The 27317-nt window shown below is 38.3% G+C and overlaps 1 protein-coding gene across 3 annotated transcripts in view; it reads left to right on the top strand.

Moving 5' to 3' along the window:
• Window positions 1-1710: 1710 nt before the first annotated feature.
• Window positions 1711-27317, top strand: part of jmjd1cb (jumonji domain containing 1Cb) — a 140150-nt gene continuing 114543 nt past the window's right edge. For all 3 annotated transcript variants that reach the window (XM_067429185.1, XM_067429184.1, XM_067429183.1), the window contains exon 1: window positions 1711-2028. In XM_067429185.1, the coding sequence (XP_067285286.1) occupies window positions 1894-2028 (135 nt within the window). In that variant the 5' untranslated portion in view covers window positions 1711-1893. The remainder of the gene's footprint in view (window positions 2029-27317) is intronic.

Here is a 27317-nt window from a genome sequence, read left to right as displayed (position 1 = left end):
GAGGGGTATTAGAGGGAATGAGAAGGGTATAGAGGGGATGAGATGGGTATAGAGGGGATGAGAGGGGTATAGAGGGAATGAGAGGGGTATAGAGGGAATGAGAGGGGTATAGAGGGGATGAGAGGGGTATAGAGGGGATGAGAGGGGTATAGAGGGAATGTGAGGGGTATAGAGGGGATGAGAGGGGTATAGAGGGGATGAGAGGGGTATAGAGGGAATGAGAGGGGTATAGAGGGGATGAGAGGGGTATAGAGGGGATGAGAGGGGTATAGAGGGAATGTGAGGGGTATAGAGGGAATGAGAGGGGTATAGAGGGGATGAGAGGGGTATAGAGGGAATGAGAGGGGTATAGAGGGAATGAGAGGGGATGAGAGGGGTATAGAGGGAATGAGAGGGGTATAGAGGGAATGAGAGGGGATGAGAGGGGTATAGAGGGAATGAGAGGGGATGAGAGGGGTATAGAGGGAATGAGAGGGGTATAGAGGGGATGAGAGGGGTATAGAGGGATGAGAGGGGTATAGAGGGGTATAGAGGGAATGAGAGGGGTATAGAGGGAATGAGAGGGGTATAGAGGGGATGAGAGGGGTATAGAGGGAATGAGAGGAGTATAGAGGGAATGATAGGGGATGAGAGGGAATGAGAGGGGTATAGAGGGAATGAGAGGGGTATAGAGGGGATGAGAGGGGTATAGAGGGGATGAGAGGGGTATATCACCAGGTGAACCATGGTGTTGTGCCGAACCATCCGTTATTTTGGCAAAAGCACCAAAAGTGTTGAGAACGTCTGGTCTGTTTCAAAAAATGACCTAAAGTAATTGAGAACGGTCTTTGCCATTTTGGTGGCACTGACTTATATGGGAAAGGAATTTAGTTTTGACACATGAAGGAATGTTTTGGGAGAGATATTAGCTTTTGTAAGTGAGCTATGTGCTGAGCTTTGATGTTTTTACAAATTATCTTACAATTTTGAGAATGTCATTTATGTTTCAAGAAATGGGTCAAACCAAACAATGGAGAAAAACTGTAAAATAATTATTCATTTCCAAATCATATATTTATTATATTAATCATATTTTAACTATAGCCTAAGCATTAATTATATAATTTATTATATATAATATTTAATTAATTAAATTAATTAAATTTAAATTATATTAATTATATAATTATTATATAATTTATCATATAATTATATGTAGTCTATATAATTATTAATTAGAATTATATAGGCTACTGATTTTCTCATAAATATAAAGCAATCAAAAGACGGACAGATTGCATTGTGAGGTACAGACAGATAGATAGATAGATAGATAGATAGATAGATAGATAGATAGATAGATAGATAGATAGATAGATAGATAGATAGATAGATAGATAGATAGATAGATAGATAGATAGATAGATAGATAGATAGATAGATAGATAGATAGATAGATAGATAGATAGATAGATAGATTCATTTCTTTTTTTTGTTATTCTTTCCTGCACAACCTGCTAATATATACCAAAAACAACAACAAAAACAACTAAGCACTATTTTCAGCACACTGGCGTATAGTAGAAAAGCAGCTTGTCTCCCATTGAGAATGAATCTCTCTGGCGGACGTAGAAATCTCCTTGTTGCGGTTTCATGGACTTGTGTGAGTTGTTCAGGCGGAGGGATACCAGTTTTACGCTCTCAGTGATACGGTCTAGTGTTCAGTTTCACGAGCGCGAGAGCGACCATTCGCGGGTGGAGGCTGAGAGAAATTTAAATCCCCCGGGTTGCGGTTGACACGCAAAAGGCGAAAAAATCACGATTATTTCTTTCTTTTTGTTCAGAACGCAGTTAGACGGTGTAAATGTGTGGTAGGTAGGGTGCGAGTGTTGAAGTTTTTGAGGGTTCTTCGCCATGGTGGTCGGGAAGCGGTTCCTGTGCGTGAGCGGAGAGGAGCCGCTGGAGCCCGCGCACATCGCGCGCTGGTCATGGCGAACCGGAGTCATCCGAGCCGTCACTCACCGAGACCATGACAATCCCGAACTGACGGTAAGACAACGGCTACCATTCTGCGAAAATTACATATTAGGAGCGGGAGATATGTCTGAGAATATGGCATTTTTCAACAGCCTGTTAAACGTCAGATTTTGGTCGTTTGGTACATGGAAAGCTTGGAAGTCGGTCAGGCAATGGAGTCGTGTAGTAGAGCTATGTTTGGATCTCAGTCAACGGTGGTGGATTGTAATATTAGTTGTCAGCTTGTGACTTTGATACCTTTTGAATTCTGAATTAAAACATTTGCTCTTTGTGTGTAACATGTTTTTTTTGAACGCTGACTTTGTAACAAGTAACTAGATTTTAATTAAGTGTCTTTAGCTTTAGTGCGCTGCATCAGGGATTTCTCATTGAAATATCTTAATCCTTATTTATTGTATTCTTCCTTTTGTCCTTGTTATAACCATGATAGCAAAATTTGCAATCTATTTTCTATTTATTTTTTAGCAAACAGTTGGACCAAATGTAGGCTAACATAACTGTGTAAATGGCCAGGTCCATTATTCTTCTCTGTTTTCATTCATGAGTAGCCTATATAATAATTTAATAATTTCCTAGGTCCTCTGTAATATTTATAGATAATTGTTATTTTATCAGTGGTATAATGTAATAATATGTATAGCCTATCCATCATACATTTTTGTGTAGTTTTAAAATAACGCGTTTGTCGAGGTTAAATTTGATCAGCTGTTTTTTTAAATAGCTGTTTTTATCTCTACAATTATTTAGTACAGTTAGCGTATGTGCCCCTCTATTTAATGTTCCTATTAACATTTGAATGGAATAAACTATTTCAAATATTGTGATTACATGGGCTTCAAATACATTGCCACTAATATATAAATCCTAAAATATCAAATAATGTAGGCTATTGATGCAGTTTAAAATGTAAAAATATGAAATAAAAATAATTAATAATACAGTAGGCTAAAGCTTGCCAAGGCTGCATTTATTTAATCAAAAATACAGTAAAACACTAATAATGTATAATATTATTACAAATTAAAATAATGATTTCTATTTGATTATGTTTTAAAATGTAATTTAATCCTAAAACGTGAAGATGAATTTTCAGCATCATTACTCCAGTCTTCAGTGAAACCTTCACTGTGATCCTTCAGAAATATATAGTGATCCTTCAGAAATAATTCTAATATACTGATTTGGTACATTTTTGATTATTATTATTGTTAATGAAAACATCTGCTGATTAACTTTTTGTGGAAATGGTGACACCCCCCCCCAGGATTGTTTAATGAATAGAAAAAATTGCAATTGTATTTTCAGTTTATTTATTACATTTATAAAACAAATGGGTGACATTATAAATGTCTTCACTGTCACTTTGGATCAATTTAATGCATCCTTGATGAATATAAGTATTAATTTCTCCCTCGGTTTTTGATCTCACCACACGTTTGAAAATGGTATCATTATGGTATCATTAAAAACTGTTTTCAACATTGATAATAATAATACTATTAATATTAATAATAAATGTTTCTTGAGACGCAACTCAGCATTATTTAGCATTATATCTGAGGGATCATGATGTGAAACAGAAGAATGGAATTCAGCTTTGCCCTCACAGGAATAAATATATTTTTAAATGTATTAACATGACAGTTTTTACCATATTTTTGATTAAATAAATGTATTCCTTGGCGAGCATAAAATACTTTATTCCAAAACGTTCAAAATGATAATGTTTTGAAACTTTTGACAGGCCATTACACTAATTTCTTATCCAGTTTCAGCAAAATCCTGCTTGGCTTTTGATCAGATGAATGGAGCGGCTCCTGTCATTGTGTGTATAGAGTAAGTGTGTACAGTATGCTGGCCGTTTGTTTTCAGGGCTGTGTCCTGAGGTCACCAACTGTACCGCTGCTAATCAGCACACAGAACTTTCCACACTCAATAGCTGGCTTGCAGCTGAAAGTTCAAGCTGTACTAAACACTTTTGTTTGTTTGGCTTTTAAAAAAAAAAAGAGAATCAAGCTTGTAGTCTGTGTGTTGCAGGAAATGAGAAAAGAATATGGTAACATGGAAACATGTCATTTAAAATACAACAATACCATTCAATAAATAACACTAAAATTAGAAACATTACTGTAAAAGCCATTATTATTGTTTATTTATTTAATTTATAGGCCAAGTCTAAAGTATAGTACTGTAAAAATCTTAAACTATGTGTGTATATTGTCTAGTCTGTTTTCATAAGCGAACTCATGAAATAGCAGACTTTTGTACAACCGTGTATGTGCAGTATATATTTAGCACAGAATAAACAAGTACTATCAATGGCACAAAATCACACAACGTTTAGTTGTGAAATTTCTTGCTTTTTTTCCTGTGACATCGCACCACTGTTATTTACAAAGATGTCTGGGATGATGATGGAAAAGTATTTGATTGCAAAAAATACCAATGCAGCTTCCATTTACAGCCCTCAATCACATTGGCAACAACTGGCTGTAAAGAGCTGGAAGTGGCCATGTGATTTGTGGCTTAAGAAAACAGCTCGTAACATGAGACCGGTGGTCGTTCACCGCCCTCCCCCACTGCAGCACAGCATAAAGGCCGCTATGTTCAGCCGTTCCCCTGAACCAGAGTTAACCTACAGAGAGATTGCTCTTTGTTCAGTCTGACTGACACTAAAACCGGCACTGTTTTCCTTTGACAGTGAGTCTCCGTTTTCATATCTTCTCTAAAACGATTTATTGAGCACTCTTCCTTTGTGCACCTTTACTTTGGGAATGACAGGGTTCTTTCTGAGGCCGGCCAATGACACATTTCCTATCTTAATTGTCGGTGGATTAGGCTTACATAATATAAAGAACCCCTCTTGTAATCGTTCGTGGTTGTAAAATAGTGGTTTAGAACGAGAGATATAACACTTATCGACGGGAGAGGTTTATGGCTGACAGGCCTCAAGTTTAAACATTAAAGGTGGCCGGGAGCTTTAACCTGAATGCAGAGCATTCTAGCGTGTTCCCTTTCGGGGGCGGATTGCGACAGTAGTTTGCCAGGAGTACTGAAGGACGCCGCATAAGTGAATGCAATGAGGTGGAAAAACATTGAACTTTTGTACTTTATTATTGAGTTAGATGTAGGCCCTGTCTCTCCTGTACATTCATTGTCTGCCTTCTTATGAAAAGCCAAAACCTTCAATTGAACGTTGCGTTTTAAGACTGAATGTTGTAGTGCACAGTCCGTGGCTATATAAACGTCTAAATAGAAAACTAGCATGATACTTGCAGCATATTTCGTGTTCAAGAAACCTGCTAGATTTTTGTAGTTCTTTTTGGTAGACGTAGACCCCTATAATTACCATGATGTTGAAAATGCAGATGAAATCATGGAATCCAGTCATAAGAATAGGAAACAAATAAAAAGGAATTTGGGAAAAAAAACCCTAATGGATTCCATAGGGCCCTAGTGATGTTAATGCTTTAGAAATGACATAGACTACTTCACCTTTAGTCAAATTTAGTGTAAACATTTTTGTAGATTTTGTCAGCCCAAACTAATCCTGTGCTGCGTCCAAAATGTAATATTTCCTATTTTATATATATATATATATATTAGGGATGTCAACGATTAATCGATGATCGATTAATTGTCGATAAGACATTTGATCGATAAGACTTATCGATCATCGATTAAGCAGGGTCATGCGCGTGCGTGAGGAAACGGGAGGAAAAATGATGCGAGTGTGCCCTATTTGGGACCATTTTACAGCTGGAGTCACACCTTCATCATGATTGCAAGCTTGCATGTGCATTCGCAGCCTTTTGTTTTGTGCAAATATAAGTTGTAATATTGTGTTTACTTTGTGCAGGCCTATCTATAGCTGATTTATCTCATAAGGATGCATTTGGTTAATAATTAACGTTAGAGGCGAGCGGTAGTAAAAGCGTGGCGGTGATCAGCTTCAGCGTGCAGCTCCAACAGCACTAATAATGACTGATTGGGACTGTCATATTACACAACATTAATGAGAACACTACTGGAATAAAACATTGTGATTGTTAAGTATTTGGGTTTATTTGCCGTGTGTTTTATTGCGTTGATACAGGAAGAGCGCGTACACAACATGAGTCACGCATTCTGACTCGCGCATGTAACTTGTTCAAGTTCACTTGTGCATTCGCATCAGATTGTGCTGAAGTAATTTGTAATATTACATTTATTTTGTAACGTTATATATGTGATCAATCATAAAGGATGCGTTTCTTTCAGCGAAATAAAACGCAGTAACAAATGGCTTCAGTCAGTGATGGCTACCGGTTTTCATTTAGTGCTCCAGCTTTAGCGCATACAGAGCAATGCATAATAACGATGATTGCGACAGTCATATTAGGCTATATAACAGAAATGAGAACAGTATTTTAATAAATGGTTGTAAAGTCATTGGGTTTAGGTGCCGTGTTCAGAGCGTTGTTCCTAGAGCGCGTGAACATCATGCGTCTCCCATTCTGAATATGATCATCAGCAACTCAATTCAAGTTCACTTGTTCATTCGCATCATTTTGTGAAGATATATAATTTGTAATATTTTGTTAACTTTATATAAATCTGATTAATCTCATATAGGAAGCTTTTTGTTGAGTTAAATAACGTGCCAGCAAAGTTTCAGTGTAACTTACCAGTGTTGATTCAGCGCATCGGCTTCAGCTCGCGCTGTTCAAACAGCAACGCACAACTAATAATAACTATGATTGGGACGGCCACATTACATAACATTAATGAAAACAATATTTTAATAAATCGTTTTGAATTAACTGGGTTTAGGTGACGTTTCAGCACGTTGCTCTTGCAAGTGCGTCCACAAATTCTGAATAACAGATCTGAGGCGGCGTTCGTACATGTTATATTTGGTTATTAAATAAGTAATTTGATTTCATTATAAATAACATCGACTAATTTTACAATCCCATAGCCCTTTGTTTAGATAAAAAAAAAATTCCTTCTCATTCATTTGGTGAAGAACATGGCGTTTTGAGCAGCATTGCACTTAGGCCTACTGTCATGCTGTCGGCTATAAGCCACTGCTGTTGCAAATTTCATTATTATGGTTAACGATTAATCGATTAATTGATCGTTAATTTAAACGACGATCGATCATGGGAATTTGTGAAAATTGACATCCCTAATATATATATATATATATATATATATATATATATATATATATATATATATATATATATATATATATATATATATATATATATATATATATATATAGTATGCGAAAAACAGTACAACAGAGTAGTATGTCCGAAATTCATAGTATTCGACAGTAGGCGAAAACTTCCTGGATGACCCACTACTTCCGGCGAGCTTCTGAATTATGCATACTATTGGACACTTTACTATCCCATGAGTCCACGGGAGAGGATTTATGAATGGAGGTGAAGGGACAAAACTGACGCTGGTAGGTCATATGATAACGACAACATCCATATTACATTCATACTACACTCATTCTTACAGAAGAACATACTTTTTTAACGGTTGCAAAGTAAGTTCAAATTCAAATATAGTACCTACTCGCATAGTATGCGATTTCGGACACAGCTCTGGTGTAGATTAAATATCACAGATGAAATGTTTCTGCTTAATTTCTGCTTGGCATTAGAAGGCCCAGTTAATTTTATTGTGGGATACGGTAGTCTGTGCATTGCCCTCTGGTTGTATACTATATATTTGTGAATCAGCTCAATTGGAGTATTTAGTGCATAGAAAACAAATTAGCACAATATGCACAGTATGCATACTGTATATATAGGGCAAATTCCAAACGGAAGTGAGCATCCCTATGCCCTACTTACTCTGAAGGGCAGAACATGACTATAAATGATTAAATTACTTTGTTGAAGTGATTGCATATTCCCTTTGTGAAAGCAATCAGTTGTTCACTTTTGTTTAGATGGCTCCTATAAATTGTGTCCCCTTCCTGAAGTGCCCTTGAGGGGTGCTAAAACGCAGGTTGGAATTCACCTACATCAATTATTTGAATAAATATAAAAAAGATCAAATAATGCCACTGCTTTTAGCCCTCCGGATGTGAGACACGCATGCTACTCCTGAAATCTATCCTGTTTAACCTGGACTGACCCCTGTCTTGCACCAGCCAGGCCTCTCTGGAAAACTACCCTCCATTCAAATGTTACCGAGCTCCTCTGTTACCAGAACAATTACATGATGATGTTTACTCAACACTGTTTCATTGTTGTAGCAATACTCTGCACTATGTAATTGATGTTTTTGTATATCTAACTCTATATTTTCTACTGTGTTCAACCAGACCAGCCATAATGATGTTGTTTGAAATGTAGTCTTGTGCTGACTTCCTAGTTCATGAAGTGTGTCACTTCAGACAATTCAATCCCGCAATAGTTTTTTTTTAACATACAGATGAAGTTGCATCTCAGTCCAGTGATTGGACTGTATCCCATAGCAACAAGAGTCCAGCGTTGTGAATCACAGTGCAGGTTTGCGCTTAACTCTTCAAATGCAGAAACAGACAGATTTTATATCTCCAGTGTATGCAGCGTGTATGAAGTGACGGCACATTTGACATGACAGAATTGGGAATTGACTCCCTGTGCTTTTATACTATGCACTATTTACTATTTTACTATGTCACTATTTTGCCATCCAACATCAGGGTCTGATAGTCCTTATCCTTTCAGGACAGACTGAAAGTTGCGACAGTTAAGTGCATAAAGTACATTCCACACTATCTGGGTCACATTAAGGACATACCTAGAGTGTTATACGTGCATCAGAAGATCAAGTGTCAAATGCGTCATAATTGAATCCTTTGTTTGTGAACATTAATGCTATTAGTTGAATTTTGATACAACACTAAATCAGTTAAATATTATGATAGCAAATATGGTGCTATGGCATAATAAAAATCCAAGATGGTGGACAAAGCAAAAAAAATTTCTATTATAAATATTTCATTCAATACAAAAACATATAGTTCAGTGGAATTAAAATAGACTTTACTCAATAGTTGTGTACATGTACTGTATTTATAGAGTATGTTAGCGTATGAAAAACCTCCCATGTGCTTCAATTGAGGAGTGTGTTTGCATTCAGTGGGTTATTGTTGCCTCTCAAATTGGTCACTTTTGCATAGGGGTGTATTGATTTTTTTACCTTAATTATGATAATATTTTATAGACTTATTTGATTTATGCCGGCCCCCCAGGGTACCCACATTTTCCCATGGTCATTAACCTGTGACCTATTTTTTTAGGATTTTGACCTAATTCATAAAAAAAGATTTTATATATATATATGATGATTTTAGCATATAGCTCATGAAAACCCAAAATTCATATCTCAAAAAATTAGCATATTTCATCCGACCAATAAAAGAAAAGTGTTTTGCTGAGGTGGCACTGCTGAGGTGTTATGGAGACCCAGGATGCTTCGATAGTGAGGAAAATCGAGCCCTTAAGAAACAGAACATTTATTTCACAAAATTGGTTGACACATAAAAGTACTGTCCCACTTTACTTAACATACACATAAGTTGTAAGAATATGACACTGTATGATGATTTATACGATGACTTTGGCAGACAGGTGGGTCTGCACTTGTTTCTACATTAACTTGATGAATGAGACCCAATGAATCAGTACAATGCATTTTAAATGAACAAAAACATTTAGAATTATGTTTGTTGTTGTTGTTGTTTGTTTCTTCGCAGACGTTCCATATTGCACACATCCTACTTAAGCAGTGCCACTTCAGTGAGGATGCTGTCTTATGTAGGAAGCAGACAGCAAGGCATCTCACTAGGTTTTGGAACAGCGCCTATGTCTTGCTGTGAAATGGCTGCACTACAGAACGGTTGAGTGCAATTATGCATTTTTAAGCATTTAATTGCGCTAAACGTACACAGTTGAAATAATTTAGGATATCGGTACAGTCAAACATCAAAGTATGTTCGTGCATTTATTGGAGACTCATTGGCTGACCTCTCTCTGTGTGTACAGACACATTAGCCACGGAGGTCTGAATAGCTCTGGGGTGATGCAATGAGTAAGTAGTGTCGTATATCGTGTTATGCTCGGCAGTGACACACACAGAGCCTATTCCTCTATTTCTGAATCGCACTTGCATTAGAAAGCAGGGACATTTATTTCTCTTGCTCAATTTATGTGGGACTTTCGGAAGCACTGGAAGTGTTAATGTGGGTTTCTGTGATGGTAGAGTCTTTTTAGCTCGAGCTAAGACAGCAAACGGTCAGAAATGAAACACAAACAAGGCTTTATGTAGGCGGGAATGGACCACTGAGCCAACACAGGCTTCCAGCCCTATCTTCTTGTGCTGATCCTTCTCTGCTTTTGTTGAATGTGCTCTTAAGCGAAACCAGATGTCTGCCTTTTAGACTGTTGTATATTCGTTTTCAGTGCATACTTTCACAAATCAAATAAATGGACTGTTACTCTAAGGGCTTGGCTTTTTTTAGCACTTCCATCTGAGGTGGCAGTTATGCTACTTGGCGAGTCTGCTGGAATGTGCTCTTAATTAAATTCACTCGGAACAAGTGAACTCTTGTTGGCTCATAAAGGTAACGCGGTTGCGGCATGGATGATTCCGACATGAGGGATTTGCTTTGAGAAATACTGTCCCACTTCCGGATGGCAATATTAGAGAGTATATCTCAACTTCCCTCTTTGAGTAGTCACACATGCTATTGCCCAATGATGCATGTGGAAGTGCTGCGTGGACACGGGAAAGCAGAAGACAGAGAAAGTGTCGTAATGCAGCTTGATTTAGTAGAAAGTGTGGCAATGTCTTTGTTGCACGTTACCTGTAGTTACTATAGTAATAACTAAATTATGGATAATTACATGCAACCCTAAATCAAACCCTAAGCCTTACCCAATAGTAAGAACATGCATTTATTTTATATTGCTCAGTACTTAAATGTATAGTTACAATGTAAAAAGGAAACCTTAAAATAGTGTCATTTTTTCTCAGACCTTTGTCTGTGTCTAAACCCAGTTTAGGATGGAAATATACATCTGAGTCTTAGTGGTTGTTTTGCCTCAGTTTGTCTCAACATCATGACTGTTTGGCAGGATCTGAAAGAGGTTGCTGAGAGCCCACATTTATTGAGTTTTGTTTTGCCTGGGGCTAAAAAGCAACACCCACAAGCTGGAGGCGGCATTGTGGAGCATGACACACCTTTAAAGAGAGGCCCAGTGGGAGGTGTGTACACGCCTGGAGCCGTGACAGCCTTTGAGATGTACACACACGCACATCTACACATACCTTTGGCGTGTAGGCCACCGCATGTGGCTGCTGCACTTTAGATTTAGCAAAAATCTCCAGGGAAATTTGAGTGCAATTACTGCGAGCAAAGGATCGTCCAGGAACAATGCTGAAATCTGGTCTATTCATCATGCGGTGGAACTGTGTCTGCTGCTCTCAAGAAACCTTTGATGCAAACATGTGCCAATTTTTACATTTTTCAGCCAGTATTGTTCTTTATAGTGGCTGAATGTCCCTGAGTGAATTATGGCTAGGTTGTATGACAGTGTATATTGTGCAGCAATAGAAGTGTATCAGCCGGTAGAGCATGCAGTTATTAAGGGGTGTGTTAGTTTTTTATGCCGTTCAAGCAACGACGTAACTTGCATTTGAATGCAGACTTTATTTAATGTGCTGTCCTCAGGTGTGTAACCGTTTGTGATCCGATTACGAAAAAACAGAATAATAATGCCAGGTGTAAACAGGGTCAGAGACTACAGATGTGGCCCATCCAATCAGAATTGAGATTCAGCACTATCCATTTTATATTATTAGATGTAGCAGCTGCAGTACATATTGTGAAGCAGTTTAAGCACCGATGTCATACTCATTAAATTATGATAAACATTTTTTGCATTAATTTATCAAGATTGAAATGGAAAGAGAGAATTTTATTTGTAGGATATTTATTTGGCTAGATCCAGAAAATTCATAAAAAAATCTCTAGAATAAGCATTACCACAAGGTTATTAAAATATAAAAGTTTTCAGTGAAGTTCCCCCCCCCCATTAGTTTTCAGAATAAGCAGTAAATGTGAGAGTGATCAGGCACATCTAACTTATGCCCTAACTTATGACAAATATAATTTCAGTCAGTTTCTCATATGTCTTTTTGTTGGTTGTCTTGCCTTGAGGGGATTACTGAGTGCATAAAATCAGTGTCTTTTAAATGAAGGGCAAGGTTCCTTCTCTCGTGTGAAACACTATTCTTTGTTTGGAAGCTCTATGGGCTTCATTGATTGGTTCCATACAGTGGAAACCTGACCTTTAGCAGATGTTTGAGGTCTTGCCACGACTCAGCGTGATCCCCACACTAGACAGCTTTCTCCTTGTTATGTCGACCAAGGGATGCTTATCTCTGACAAGAAAAAAAAATTAAACCATTGACGTATTCAAATGAGGAAGTCATTCAATCATCACAGGGTTCAAGAGGTAGTGATCTGTAATGCTAATGTTGAATACAGCCGATGTTCTCTGGCATGTCCTATGTTTGATTAACATGTTGCCTCATCCTAATGGTTTGCATTGTAGAAGATTTCTGGAGTTTCTCTGTTTAATCAAATATGGCTACTACTACTACTACTACTAATTTTTGTAATTACTAAATAAAAACAAAAGATAAACTATTCATATTGTACTGTTTAAGAAAAATAATATAATTTTCTTGAAGTGTAAAATTGCAATACTAATATTTTCTTCATTCCTTAATTTAAGCTTTTGTTATAATAATTGTATAATTGCACTACCATATCACAACGTCAGCATTATGTTTGCATTATGCAGGCTGAGTACACTGCAAGCAATACTATATCCCACAATACAGCAGTGCAATTACAATTACATTCAATTACAGCCTTGTTTTAAAAAAAATCTCTGTTTGAACTTTATTTGCTTGGATTGCCAAAAGTCAATATATTCTCTACTGAATAAAAAATGATGATCATTCACTTTTAACACTCACATTCATAATGCTGATGTTTTGCCTTCTGCTGTTTATCGTGGAATAATATTAACTTTGAAATAATAATAAAAATTAGCAATGGATAGCAATGGAAACTGTTGAGTGGCAGGTGGCCCCAACACATGCTTTCAGTAGAATGAAGTAAATGTAAACCTAGGATTCTGTGGGGCTAAAATGTGAACACACCCATATAATTAATTGCTTTGTTTCCTTTCTGCCATCTCCACATGCAAATGCCCCCTTTTAGTTGTGATTAGCAATTAAAACCATCTTGAGGGTGAAAATAAGCTGTAATAATTGGGTTAAATCTGGTGATATGGGCTACAGTGTGATTAAAGGAAGCCTTTCAAATACACAAAGCGTTTGGCTCCTTAAGCTCAGGAAGAGGACCACTTCCACTGGGCAAAGATGCTTACAACACAATAACTTAGTATTAAATCTAATTAGGACAAATTAATGCTTCATCAAAGAGGAAATAACACTGAGGAAATTCACATGTGGATTTCCTATTACATTCCCTGCTCGTGATAAATGGGTGCTGACGTTTGCTGTGTTGCTTTAGCAGCCTGTGCTAGTGTTTCACCACAGTGGCAAATTTCACACGTTTCAGGGGTACTGTGAGCCCGTCCCATGACCGCAGATTAATCTGGAGTCATTATGAAGGCAGAAGATTAACTTGCACAAAAACGACGCTGTTTGCCTTTCACCTTCTTCAGAGTCTTCAAGTCTGATCATTTGTCATTTGCTTGGCAGATTACATTAAATTATGTGCCACAGAAATATCACCATCTGGATTATGGATTCTCTACTCGCACCGAATGAGTCATATCTGCGGATTAGTCTGTTTTCTCTTGGATTTTCTCTGTGCGTGTCGTGGATGAGCCGCCACATAACGGCATAAAGCAGAGACCGCAGAGATAAGGATTTGCCGTCTTTCTCAGCTCCTTGCATCTCGGTTTCATAACCCGAAATTCATTTTCATTCTCTGTGCGGATCTTGTTTGCCGAGGAAAGCAGATAATCAAACAGACTTGCTTATGACGTGCCATTTGGAAGTCTGGCAGCGTGAGCAGAGTCAGTGTGCAGGATGTTGTGAATTTGATGTGAGCGCAGCTCCCTAAAGGCCGGCTTAATGGGATGGGAGCAGACACGGCTGCCTTGTAGAGGGATTTAGGAATGAACAGTGTGCTCTCTGTTTTTCTCAAGCTTGCTTCATCCCAGTTCGCTGCAGAACCACAGGAAAGCACCGGGCCTTTGTGAGTGTGTGTGTGTGTCTCTCTCTGTGTGTGTGTGTGTGTGTGTGTGTGTGTGTGTGTGTGTGTGTGTGTGTGTGTGTGTGTGTGTGTGTGTGTGTGTGTGTGTGTGTGCACGCATGAGCATGTGTGTGCATGCAGGAAAACAATCTGGATGCATTTGCATACCCACTGCTGGAATTTTCTGTCCTGCAGGTGGTTGTTGGCAGTAGGGCATTTCATGTCAGGCATGAAGGAAAAGAAAGGAATGCTGTGAAAATATGGATTGAAAAATGAGGCCTATTGTTCCATGTGTAATAAGACATGCTTTGTGCTGTGCTCTATTGTGAGTTTGTCTGCTGCTAGACTTTGAAGAACTGGAAAATGGGAACGTTTAGTGAGGAAAATAGAGCCCTTAAGAAACAGAACATCTGAGAGTGGGATTTGGGCTCCTTAATATTAGACAAAAAAAAATCCTTCAGGCAAGTTATGTACTCAAGAAGAAGCATTACACTTTGATAGTCAGTTCTGTAATTCATTGTCATTCATTATAATTCATTGAAGAAATGCGATTCATCACCAGTGTAGGACTAGACTTACACGGTGTAGTCCTACACAGGTGATGAATCACATTTCTTCAATGCAAAATAAATTCACTTACCCGAGACAAAGTAAATGACTGACATGCTGCTATTTCTTTAAACCTCAAGGCAACACTGTTTTTATTATGTTGATTTATAGTGAAGGAATAAATAAAAATGATTCCTGTTACATGCTATCCCAAGGATTACACTGCACGTCTGCAGTGCATTCAAATCTTAAAATCCTCATGGATTTAGATGCACCTGAAGGAAATTATGCAGCCTTGTTGATAAATTTAGTATTTTTAATAATGGTTTACTTTAACTGTGCATTCAGTAGTTTCAATATTCAGCATAAAGAGTCATCATCTAAATGGTATACACTCGCGTGACATGATGATTGTAGGGCTGCAACTAATGATTATTTTGAGAATCGATTTGTTTTAAATTATGCTAAGACTATGCTGTAGTCATTATCAGCAAATAGGGTTAAAAAAAGACTATAGTGCTCATGATAGATTTATATAAAAAGTTTTTCAATTGTATGTGGTGCGGGTCACCCTCAGTGTATTTGGCCATGTTGTGGAAATGACGTGATCTAAGGTGTTTCACTAAACGTCGACAAAAATCCTTGCACTGAAAATTATTTGCTTTACTAGCTGAGGCAATGGGAGAATCAGTGTCTGTGCGACCGAATAAGCAGGAAAGGTCTGAAGCCAGGAAGACAAAGACAAAAAGACAAGCTTAAATATTGTTGCAGCATACACAGGGTGGAGGGATTTGATGGCAGAGAAAATCTTCTAATCTAAATTGCACAATCTGCAATCTAAAGCCCACTAATGTTAGTGTAAGATATTTAAAAACTGCTGATCCACGTCAATAGATGGCAGTGCAGTGTCTTAATACTATTGTGGTGATTAAAGTATAAGAAAACCAGATTGAAAGCTAAAAAACTACCAACTGCACTTTTAAATAAAACTCAAGCCATACAAAACCAATTTTTTGGTCTTTGTCAGAAGGTATTGTTTTTGGGGACGGCTGTGAATTATTTTCTAGGGTTGCGTGTAGCACTGGGATGGAATTTCTGTAGACCCGGGCTGACATCCTGCCTGAGTGCTTCATCTGGAACTTTGTTTGCTTTTGCAATACCCAGTCCTCTGCTGGCCGCTCCCCTGGGGGCCTGAAACTGGGGGCCTGCTCAGAGTATGTCAGAGTGTGGTTTCATCTAAGCGTGGGCGACACGCTGAAAAGACCCGTTGTGCTAGAGCGCAGACAGCACTGAGTCCCGTGCTTTCGTTAAGCGCTCGCATCCTTGAGAAAATGGCAGGAGACAGTTCTCTTCTCGTAGTGTAGCAGTCTGCGTTATTTTTTTTCTCTTCACTGCCATCAGAGACTCGTATATTTTGTTGCATATAAAGGAAGGAAGAGACATGGCAAATAAGGTTTTTCCCCCCCTCCTGTGGGGGGATGTTTCCTGTAGATGCGTGGGACTTGCAGTAATTTAAGGCTGCAATGGGGAGACATCCCTAAGTTCACACAGATAGGCAGGAGGTCTCGGCAGTCTCGCTCCGGCTCTAGTTCAGGCATCCCAGAAGGCCCCTGTTACACCCACACTCTTCCCACCTCTTTTTTTGCCACTCCTGGACCTCGGGTCTTCATATGTGACTTTTTTTTCTTTCTTGAATGCATATATAGCACTGTTTCTTACCTCTTTTATGCTTCTTGCATTTGAAGTCCTTCCTTCAGATGTGGCCATGGTTTGCAATCAGCAGTGGTTTGTAATCAAGCACTGATAGTTTTGAACATGTTTAATCGCAGTTCTGTGCCATTTAACCCACAAGGATCTTTTAAAGGTCCCGTTCTTCGCGATTCCATCTTTCAAACTTTAGTTAGTGTGTAATGTTGCTGTTAGAGCATAAATAATACCTGTAAAATTATAAAGCTCAAAGTTCAATGCCAAGCGAGATATTTTATTTAACAGAAGTTCCCTTTCAAAGCCTACAGCAAACGCCCGGTTTGGACTACAGCAGGAAGTGCAGGGATGTAATGACGTCACTAGAACCGTTTGTTGACTAACCCTCCGCCCACAAGAACACGCAAAATTGGGGGAGCGTGGTCTTGTTGCTCTCCCACGTGCAGAAGAGCGCGCATTCAGCGCTTGCATCTCTCCGTTATGCTAAGAGGCGGGACCTTTCCAGGGCAAAATGCGCTAAGCTGCTGTCCAATGACACCACAGGAAGAGCTGGCCCAATCAGAACTCGTTACGTGTTTCTGAAGGAGGGACTTCATAGAACAAGTAAATCATCAGGCCGTTTTTAGGACAGAGAAAACAGCGCTGTACAGATAGGTAAATTGTGTGAAAAATACCGTTTTTTTTACACGCGAAACATGAACTCATGTTATATTGCACACTGTAAACATAATCAAAGCTTCGAAAACACGCGAAGAACGGGACCTTTAAAATACTGTTTGATGCTGCTGTGTTAGATCATGTGAATGCTGATGCCTGCAGACTTCACCTGAGCTGAACTCTACCACAGTCACTGTCACTAACTTTAATATACTCTCAGCCTCAGACGTCATACCCACAGTTGGTTCTCTGACTCTGATGCATGTGTGCACAAAACTGGAAAGCGTGTGTGAAAATCACAGTCTCCTATCAGATTGCTTGACTGCTATGCAGCTTCTGGGCGTCATGGTGAATGGGTTTGCTATCAGTCAGCCAGGACAAAATTGTATTTAATGGCTTCTAAGGAGGAACTAAACACTGGATTTGAAAACATTTGTGAGGTTTTTGGCTTCAAATATGGCTTCAATATTTGGCTTCAAATGAAATATGCAGTGAGAAGAAGGTAAAGATATCCACAAGCATAAGTGTCTATTCTGAATTTCTGATTACACATTTTGCTTAATGCTTAATTATTATCTATTTCTTTACAACAATTTGTGGAGATTTTTGCATTATAATCTGAATTATTTCCCCCCTCCTACTAGGATTTAGTTTTCTATTTTTTTTTTATTTGACTCTAAACACCATTGTAAACACTTTGCTTTACATGTGAGTCAGATTATCTGTTTATGCCTAAAGGTACAGTCACACTTACAGTTGTTCTGTGAAATTCTGCAATTGATTACTAGTCATTTAAATAGGAATCTGCACAATCTGGATTTTCCTGATTGAGTGAAAAGGTTCCCCAAGCAAAATCCTCTTGTTCAAGTTGGTCACTCAAATTCACCACATTGGCCAACTGAATGGTTTGAAGGTGAATTCTGTGCAAGTTGTGCTTCATAGATCGCAATGCTATTGACAGTGGAAAGTAAACATATTTTGCCACAAGATTACACAGGAATTTTGCAAATGTGGAAAGCGTGTTTGTGATTTGAGTGAGTGAATCAGACATAATACCAATAGTCAAAAGTCTGGCCCTACATAATATTAATCTCCAAACACAATGGAAAGTCAGAGAGAGTTCCTAACGTACTGGTGAAATGCATAAATGTTCACTTGCGGTTTTGGCCGTGTCCACATGGAATGTGATAATGGAATGTAAGTTTCTTGGGCTGAACTCATTTGCAGTGCTTTGCTGGAAAATCCCATCTGTGAGAATCAGGCCAGGACTGAGATAAATGCCGGCATCTTAATACCAGACAGAGCCTGGACTACTGCCACTTGGAGTCCTTATATTTACCCTTATTTATCCTTATAATTGTATCTGTGCAAGATGCAGCAACTGCTCAAGTAACAGTAAGATGCAACCGCTTTGACATGTTAATCGTGAAATGCGATGCTTGTAATAGGTTAAATTAACTTCAGATTAAGGACCATTTTGGACTGGACCCAAACATTCTTCACTGATAAAGTCATTGTTGCTGACTCCAAACACCTCCTTTTCACCAAGCAGCTAAAGCCACTGTAATTACAGGTGTGTAAGTGAGTGAAAATAACACGACAAGCCTGTACAGCAATCATGTTGCAGTTTAACATAATGGGCCCTGATCAAATGCGGGAATTTAGTTAAATTACTAGGGTAGCTTTTGTTTATTAAAGAGAGAGCAAGAGACAGAGAGCCAAGAGGAAAGAGTGGAAATGAAGTTTCCATTCCGTGGTGCAGTTGTTTGCCTTTGCTGCAATTTGGCAGGGGTCATGTGGCCAGACGTCTGTCTTCAATTAGGAGGCTGAAATACCCCACTGTGTTTCTACTCTTGGAATCAGGATATATGCATCATCTTCAACGTTTTGAAATTGCTTGGCTGCTGGCTGCCTGTTTATTGAGTAACATGTCTGCAAGCAATTGACACAGCTTTTGGTGAGTGTTTTCAATTAAACATTTAAATGCTGTCCTGCATGAGGTCAGAGGCTATTTTCATGACTCTGCACTTTTGCAGTTTTCAGCAGTTTGCATTCTGCTGCTATGGTGTTTATCTTGGGATATTGTCTGCATCCTTTTGCTCAGCGGTAGACTACAGATGATAAACATAGTTAAGCGTACAGGAACAAACTACCCTGCGTACTCATTTTACCTAAGACTCAACATTTCATATTATTTATTGAATAAATATAATTTAGGGTAGGGATGCTTTGCCATGGTTTTAGTCCAGATCATAGATTGTAAAAAAAAGATGGACGATCCGCCTTCACTCTCTTCCATTGACATAAGTGAGGCCACCAGTGGTCAAATATGGTGCTGATGGCTCAAGGTCCCACTCACACTTCCGCCTAATCAACAACTTTTTGTGTGAATGGAAATGTACAGATTAAAATTAAAGCTCCATTTCCTATGTTGGTGCCTCAGTGACTTCTTCACTCAGAGAAGCTGTCAATCACAGTTAAACATTAATTTGAAGCTTTTATAGTTATGTACTAGGGATGCCACAATACTAAATATAATATTGAACCGTTCGGTACGGCATTCACGGTTCAATACGTGCTGGTGAATACGAATTGGCCTACGTATTGGCCTGTGTGTGTCCAGTCATACATCACACACTGATTTACACTATTCGGTAAGCGTATGCACAATACACTTATCATCATTCACAGTGATTAGCAAAAGCAGGCGTCTAACATGCACTAGAGTCTGCAGTTCTTTGGTTAAACAGCTGAAATTCATTTAGCTTGATTTACGCAGTTGGCCCCTCTGCATGTGAGTTGCTTGTTGAGAAATATAGTGGCCTCTCAACAGGAAGCACAGATAATGCCAGTAATGATTGTGAAAAATGGAAAGCTTTTTTTTTCTCCATGATGTCAAGCCCCAGCCCTGAAATGAACTAAAATAGTTTTTGTTGGGGTGTGTGTGTATGTTCACATGTTGTCCCAATAGTCATGTTTCCTGTTTCAGGGTTCACCCGACCTGAGCACATGTATCTGTCATAAATTTTAACTGCTTGTAATTTTGAGAAAAAATTACAACTGTCCATCCAAAACGCTTTTCTGTACCACATCCTGTTTTCTATGGTAACCACAAGAACATAGCAGAAGCTCGGCACCCTATGGCAGGAAAAAGTGAGGGAAATGAAAGAGCTTGTGAACTGGGTTGAGTTTGTCTAGATTTATGTGATAGCTTCAGGAATTCACATTTCTGCACACAGCTGAAAGACATTAAGGCCATGCTGAACCTGAGCCCTGTTTCAGATCCCCTCCCTCCACGCATCCAGATAAAGGTCACCCAATGTCCCGTCATCAACAAACGCTGAGTTGTGAGAAGTGCACAAACTATGAATGCATGATTATAACCAAAATCAGTTGATTTATTTTTCATAATATTATCATATGTGTTTAATTATAATACGACTAATAGATTTGACATTAAAATGCAGAGCTCTGTGGTTCAGCGTGAATACAGTCCATGTGTGAGTTCTGCATTCACAAACACGCTGCAGAAGAAATCACTCATTTACAGTCTTGTTGACTGTAAAGGAAGCATTTTATGAAGAATAGTTTTGTCGTGTCACTCGAAGTGAGACGTCCATCCGATTCAGTTTTATTTATTTAACACTGTTTTAATGAATTGAGAGCTTTTTTAATTTCTGTACTTTATATGAACGCATTTTCCAGGATGAAATGAAATACAATATCATACTGTTCTTAAATAATTTTGGAGTTGTTGTTATTTGGTCTCTAGTGAGCATACTTATACAGAGCTTTATTATGTTTGACTCCAGCATGTTTAAAAGAGATTTTTCCCTGTCCTGAAAACACTACGACACTACTGAGGCAGCATGTGCTAGTTCACAGACATTTTTAGTTTGTTGTCTGTTTTTCCGCCTGGCATGGCGTGAGGAAAAAGAAAGCCAGTGGTGTGTTATGCAGAGCGCACGTGGTACTAATGCTCCCGCTAAATGCTAGTGCCGTGACAGATGGCTGTCTCGTTCCGTTACTTTTTTTCCCTTCCATCATCACCAAAGCACATCAGAATAGCTCAGTGTTAGGTCAACAAGCCTGTATTAGGTCACTCTTTGTTTCTTGGTGTGCTTGCATGTGTTCATTCATAACTTCTAGTTTGTGGTTAGATAACTGTTTGAATACCCAATTATGAAGGAATGCAGCTGACCTGCTTTCCCTGGTGTCGAATACGATATGTCTACTGCTTACAAGAGACTGGCCACAGCTGATAGCATTCCCAAAAGACGTTCCAGAATCTTGCATGTCAAAACTTTGGGAATCAGAGCTGGGTATGACTAGCCTAGAAATCTAGACTCACCCTAGCGGCAGCAAATTTAATCTGCCCGCGAGTGTTGTCTAGCAACTCTGAATACCCTTCTGAGCTGTATTCGCCTAACTCTTGCTGGGCCAATCACATCGTGTATAGAGTCGGTGGCCTGGCCATAATGACAACGGCCGAGTTGCGTTTGCATGCTTCTAGTAAACACAGAAACTGGCGAATGGCGGTCTTTCGAATCAGCTTTGACTGCAACTCTGGAAGACTTGGAGTTAAGCTTTTCTCTGAGAAAAGAACAAAGAACGGCACTGAAGTCATTCTTAAAAAGGGAAGATGTGTTCAGAGTTTTGCCGACCGGATACGGTGAATGTTTAATCTATCAACAAGCTCTGCTTCACCTTCTTTGCTCTGGTTGGTTGTAGCGCTATCCTGTCGCGTGCAGAGGGAGTTTGAAAGACAACCGTTTATCCCGCCCCTCGGATTGAGCCCTGTCAATGGTGAGTTTCCAGACCAAACATCTTGATGTGGGTCTGGCTTGTCAGTCTAGGGCATGACAGTATATACCGTGCAATGGTCAAATTATGTTAGCCTGTAGAGGTTTTGCAGTTCTGTTTATTCTAGTAGATAGCATTTGCACAGATATAATTAGCAATTAGCCAGAACTTCTTTGTATTATTTATACATGACAGAGAAGAAAAAAAACACAGATTAATGTGAAAACATAGAGCATTTATGGGCAAGTCCCATTAATATAGAATATAGTCCTTTTCTTTTGATACATATATGTGTGGTCACATATTGGCTTTTTTTTGTTGCCGTTTCTCTAATAAGAATTTAGAGTTGGATTTTTATAATATTATTTATACTGTTTTGAGTGCTTTGTGTTCTGCTCCTTTATTTACATCATGTGAAGCTGATTCTACACTAATTAATATTATGAATAAATATTTATTATTATTCTGTATTTATTTGGGGGCAAGATTCATGAAGTTCTTCTTAAGAAGCTAAGAAATTTCTTAAGATTAATTCTAAGCATTTGAGATTGTAAAAAAAAATTAAATACAAAATGTCGTGTAATCATGAGCAATCATTGTTTATATTATTAATCAATGGTGTCGCTTAAGCGTAATCAGTCATATCTTTTGTAATTGTAGGCTAATATTATATGTAGCTACTGTTTATGTTCAATATTAGACACAACACAATATATTAAAGAAACATCTTATCTTTGCTGATTTAAGATCGGTTGGAGGTTGTCCTAACTTTAAGACCTTTGACTTGAGAAGTCTGAAGAAAAAAAGGACTGTTTTGGGGAATACAGGATGTGCATTTGGTTTGTGTCATGACAGTGATGTTCAAATAAAGTTTATAATATTATAAATTGACTTTTTAAATTTTACCTCAATACCACAGTATAAACATTGTAGTATGGCAGAGCTCATCTGATGCATCTGTTTAGAAACACACTTGCATTTAGATTTGAGCTAGTTTGTCTAGTTTTGGTTCAAACAAAGACTGCTCTTGCACTCACAACATCATTGTATCTAAAGTAACTTCTGGCAATAGGCATGTTATGATTATAGATATGTATTCATTTTCATAAAGATTTTTTTTAGAACTGGAAAATGGCATACAAAAATACCTGTCAAGATTGTCCATTGCGCCTGTACATTTTCCCACAGAATGCTAATGTTTGTTCAGGGTTTTCCATGCAATTGACCTAGCTTTGGTAGAGAACCTTATCACAAGATTAACCTTAAAGCAGGAGTTTTTGTCCCCCCTCTATAATGGCTGTACACTGCTTCAGCAGACTTATTGAAGCGTCCAGTTAATCAGGTAATCTTAAACAGACCCACTGCTGTGTTGTTCCTCAAGTGGAGGGCCGTGATCTCACTCTGACTCCATCTCACCCCCTTGTTCTCATTTCCGTCTTCAATAACTTCAGACCACCGTATTTCAAGAGCTCACAACTTCTCCATATACCCTTTCGAGTCCACATTATCATTGTTCTCACATCTCCTCTTGTGAATCCCCAGGCCTCTGCAGTTGCGTTCGGCTCATATCAGCTGTGCTGTAATACAGCCTGGTCTCTCATGGGCTCTCTGAATTATTGATCATAGGCTATAAGTCGACGCTATAGATGGATTAACTAATCCCGCTGCCTGTGCCAGAATTAAACCATGATGGAAACATCTGGTCCTGTGCTTTGCATTTTGACAGATGTAGTATGGGTGCTGTATTATGACCTTGCATTTAGGCAAACATCTCTCCTTCTGCTCGTTCGTCCCCATCTTTTATAGGTGGCACACTCCATTTTATCAGCAGATGTTCAAACAGCGCAGAGGAGAGAGAGAGAAAAGGCTGGTGCTGTTTTATGATTTCAAGCCTCAGACCCATTGAAGCTCTGCAGAGAGTATTTTTATTTCATATTTGTTTTTCTCAATTGGTAGGCTTATTTTGACAATATCAAAATAACTGAAGCAAATAACTTTTGACTGAAGCAGTGCAATATCTGATTCTGAAATCTCTGGAAGGAACCTTTGAATAAGGGTTCATAATGCTTTTAAAAATAATAAGGTTCTTTGTAATAAGATTCATCTATGGTTATATAAAGAACCTTGGAACATTTCCATCGCGTAAAATGTAGTGTTTGGTTTTGTAGTAGAAGAATAGTTCTAAACTATTCACTGAAAGGTTCTTTGGGGACCCCAAAATTGTTCTTCTATGGCATCTCTGCAAAAAACATTGTTCGACCTGCATCTCACATTGTTTAGTAAAAGAAAAGATGTATAAAGTATATGCTCCAATATTTTGAAGGTTGAATAATGTACTTGAATAAATATGTAAAGGCAAAAAAAATGTAGTGAGAAAATTATATAAATATATTGCTTCTGAATAAGAGTCAGCCAAGATTTGGACATTTAGTGACCAGGGGCCAAATTGTTTTGGCACATTTTTCTTTTAAAAAAATATATTGTGTAAAATAATTATTAATTTGAATTCAGTTTTACATTTTATGAACATCTCATTAGATAAAAATACCAGCAATCAGCCATCTTGACCTCTATTTGGGTATCCGCATCGACCACTGAATATATATTCCATATCAATCGACCACTAATTAGAATCTTTTATTATGCCTGACAGTGATTTAATAAACTCTCTATGCCTTTTTTGATGTAAATGGCTTGCTCTATTGATAGTGTTGTGTAATCAAAACACATCTTGATCATCTGTGGTCAGGCGAATTCCACCCATACAAGCAGCTCTCTTGCCATTATATTTATATGCTCTGTGAGTAAAGGCTTATGTGAATAAATCAACATCATTAGTCTGGCTGCTTTGTTTGCTTGCTCACAGGGGCTGTGTGTGATGATCAGTCAATACCACGCTGGAGCTGGCATGCTAGCTGCAAACCTACATAACCTACAAATTACAAAAGCCTTGCGGAAGGGATGGCGATTGGAGCTGGCATGTTTTTCCATGCCTGTTGGAAAAATGATCTTGTACAACAGCTAGTTTGTCAAGCAAAATTAATTGTATAGGCTCTCTTTTATCATTGTATGCACCAATACAGATAACAGAGTTAAACGTGTTGCATTCAAGTGATGCAAATAAGTTGTTAGACATATCAGCCTTTCCACTTTTTACTGTAGTTTGAGTTTAGGTAGCCAATTTAGTAAAAATGTTTAGTAGATATTGTGTAAAATATTACAATTATACTTGTCAAAAGTGTGGGGTCATTTTTTGTTGTTGGTATTATACTATCAGTGATGCGCGGGTTGAAACAAGCGGGTGCCTGCAGTTACGAGTCATCCAAAAATATCTTTCATGATATCCGGGTTGCGGTTGGTCGGGACGTTTGAAATAAAGATGACGTGGCGGTACAAAATGCCAGATTTCAATATATGTTAAACAGAGCAATGCCATTGTAGCCTACCATTTTAATAGGCTATACTTTTAAATGCATATAGCTCAGTAATGTCCAAAAAGATCACATGGTATTGCGTATTAATAGTAGGCTACAAGTGTGCAATCTCGTGGAATGTACTCACCAAAATGAGTTAGATATGCATCAAGACGGCTGAAATGGACAATGATGGGCTGCCTCAAAAACTGCTCTGCTCTGCTGTACACTGCTCTAAGCGCACGTCAGGGCCTGAAACATTTATCCTCCACAGGCTGGATTAATGGATATTATGCCGGGAGCATTTACTACTTGAAAAAAATGTGGGTCGGGCAATGTTAAAATATTTTCTTTTTTGCGGTTCGATTTGCGGGCGGGTTATCTGAAAACGTCGGTCGGGTGCGGGTTGTTTAAACATTGACCCCGCGCATCACTGACGACTATACTACTTATAAGTATTCAGCAAGGATGCATTAATTTGATAAACCATTTATAATGTTACAAAAGAGGCATGCAAAAAACGATTATTTTGATCAATTATTAATTTAACAATTGTGGGAATGATTAATTGAGTGATCATTAATTATTTTATAGGTTAATGAGTAAGCTTTGGTTGAGTATTCAGTTTTTGCAATTAGTTATAAATATATAGTTATGCCTATTCTAACTAATAAAAAAAAGTAAATCTCTTCAGAAAAATTCACTATTTTTTAGTGAACTTTTAGCCAAATAAATAGACAAATCTCCTTCAGGTTTTCTGTCCTCAGAAGTCATTAGTAGGTTAACTGCTTTGCTTAGAAAACCATTTACTTAATTTCAACAACCAATTGCTAGTAAACAGTTACAATTTTTTATTTATTTATTTTTTTACAATTCGAATTCGTTTTTCTAAAAAACCTAAAATGACAAATTGGACACCCTACAGTCTTGTGGACGTAAAGGGTTACTTTAGCGATTAGCATATGGCTTTCTATCAGTAGAAACCCTGGAGTATATTTAAATGATTGTGCCCCCTAATGTTGACTAATCATTGCAGCCTACTTTCTGTTGATCAAAGAATCCTGAAAAAGGAATTATGCAGCACGACAATTTTTAACATTGACAATAATAAGAACTATTTTGTTGGACACTAAATTGGCATATTATAAGGATTTCTGATGGATCAAGTGACACTGAAAACTGGAATAATGACTCCTAAAAATTCAGGAAATTATAATGTTTTTGACTTCTTTCAAAAACATTTAAATAATATTATCCGACCCAAACATTTGGTAGTTGATATATTAGCATTACATACCACCACGCACATTATTTGTCCTACAGGCTCATCAAGCTCTGTTCTCACACTGGTGTCTTGTGCTGGGTCACGGGTAATGTGATGCTAATGAGTGCTGGGTAACAATAGTGATGTCAGCTGTCATTCTCAGTCTGTATGGGACCATCGTCTTTCAATTCAGCCTGATGAGGTGGAGGATGAACATCAAGCCATTTGCAATAATGAGATGAACCTAGGAGCCAGTGCACTGTCCATTATTTATGTAAGCCTTCATCTGGAGAGCAAAACCACTGGGCCTGATCAGTACGCCTGACTGCTTTCAGACATCACGTGCAACGAACAACTCCAAACTTTAAAAGCACAAGGCCATTTGTTCACTCTGCTTTTATGTTTCTGTCCTTTTGTGCTCTTGTTTGAACTGCTGTATCTTGGCTCTCGGTTAACGCCTCCTCCCATGTGTTATAGCAACTCTACACCCGTCTCCATGTGGAGACTTGAGCTCTTGGCATTCAGTGTAATTAACACGACCTGTACGGCAACCTAGGAAACTGGTTGTGCTTGACTCAAGGTGATGTTGTCCAAGTTTGGGTTTCACAGCCATAAC

Source organism: Pseudorasbora parva, chromosome 21 (assembly GCF_024679245.1).
Source record: "Pseudorasbora parva isolate DD20220531a chromosome 21, ASM2467924v1, whole genome shotgun sequence".
NCBI classification, from domain to species: Eukaryota; Metazoa; Chordata; class Actinopteri; order Cypriniformes; family Gobionidae; genus Pseudorasbora; species Pseudorasbora parva.
Note: the sequence above shows the minus strand (reverse complement) of the source record. Positions and strands in the feature narration are given on the sequence as shown.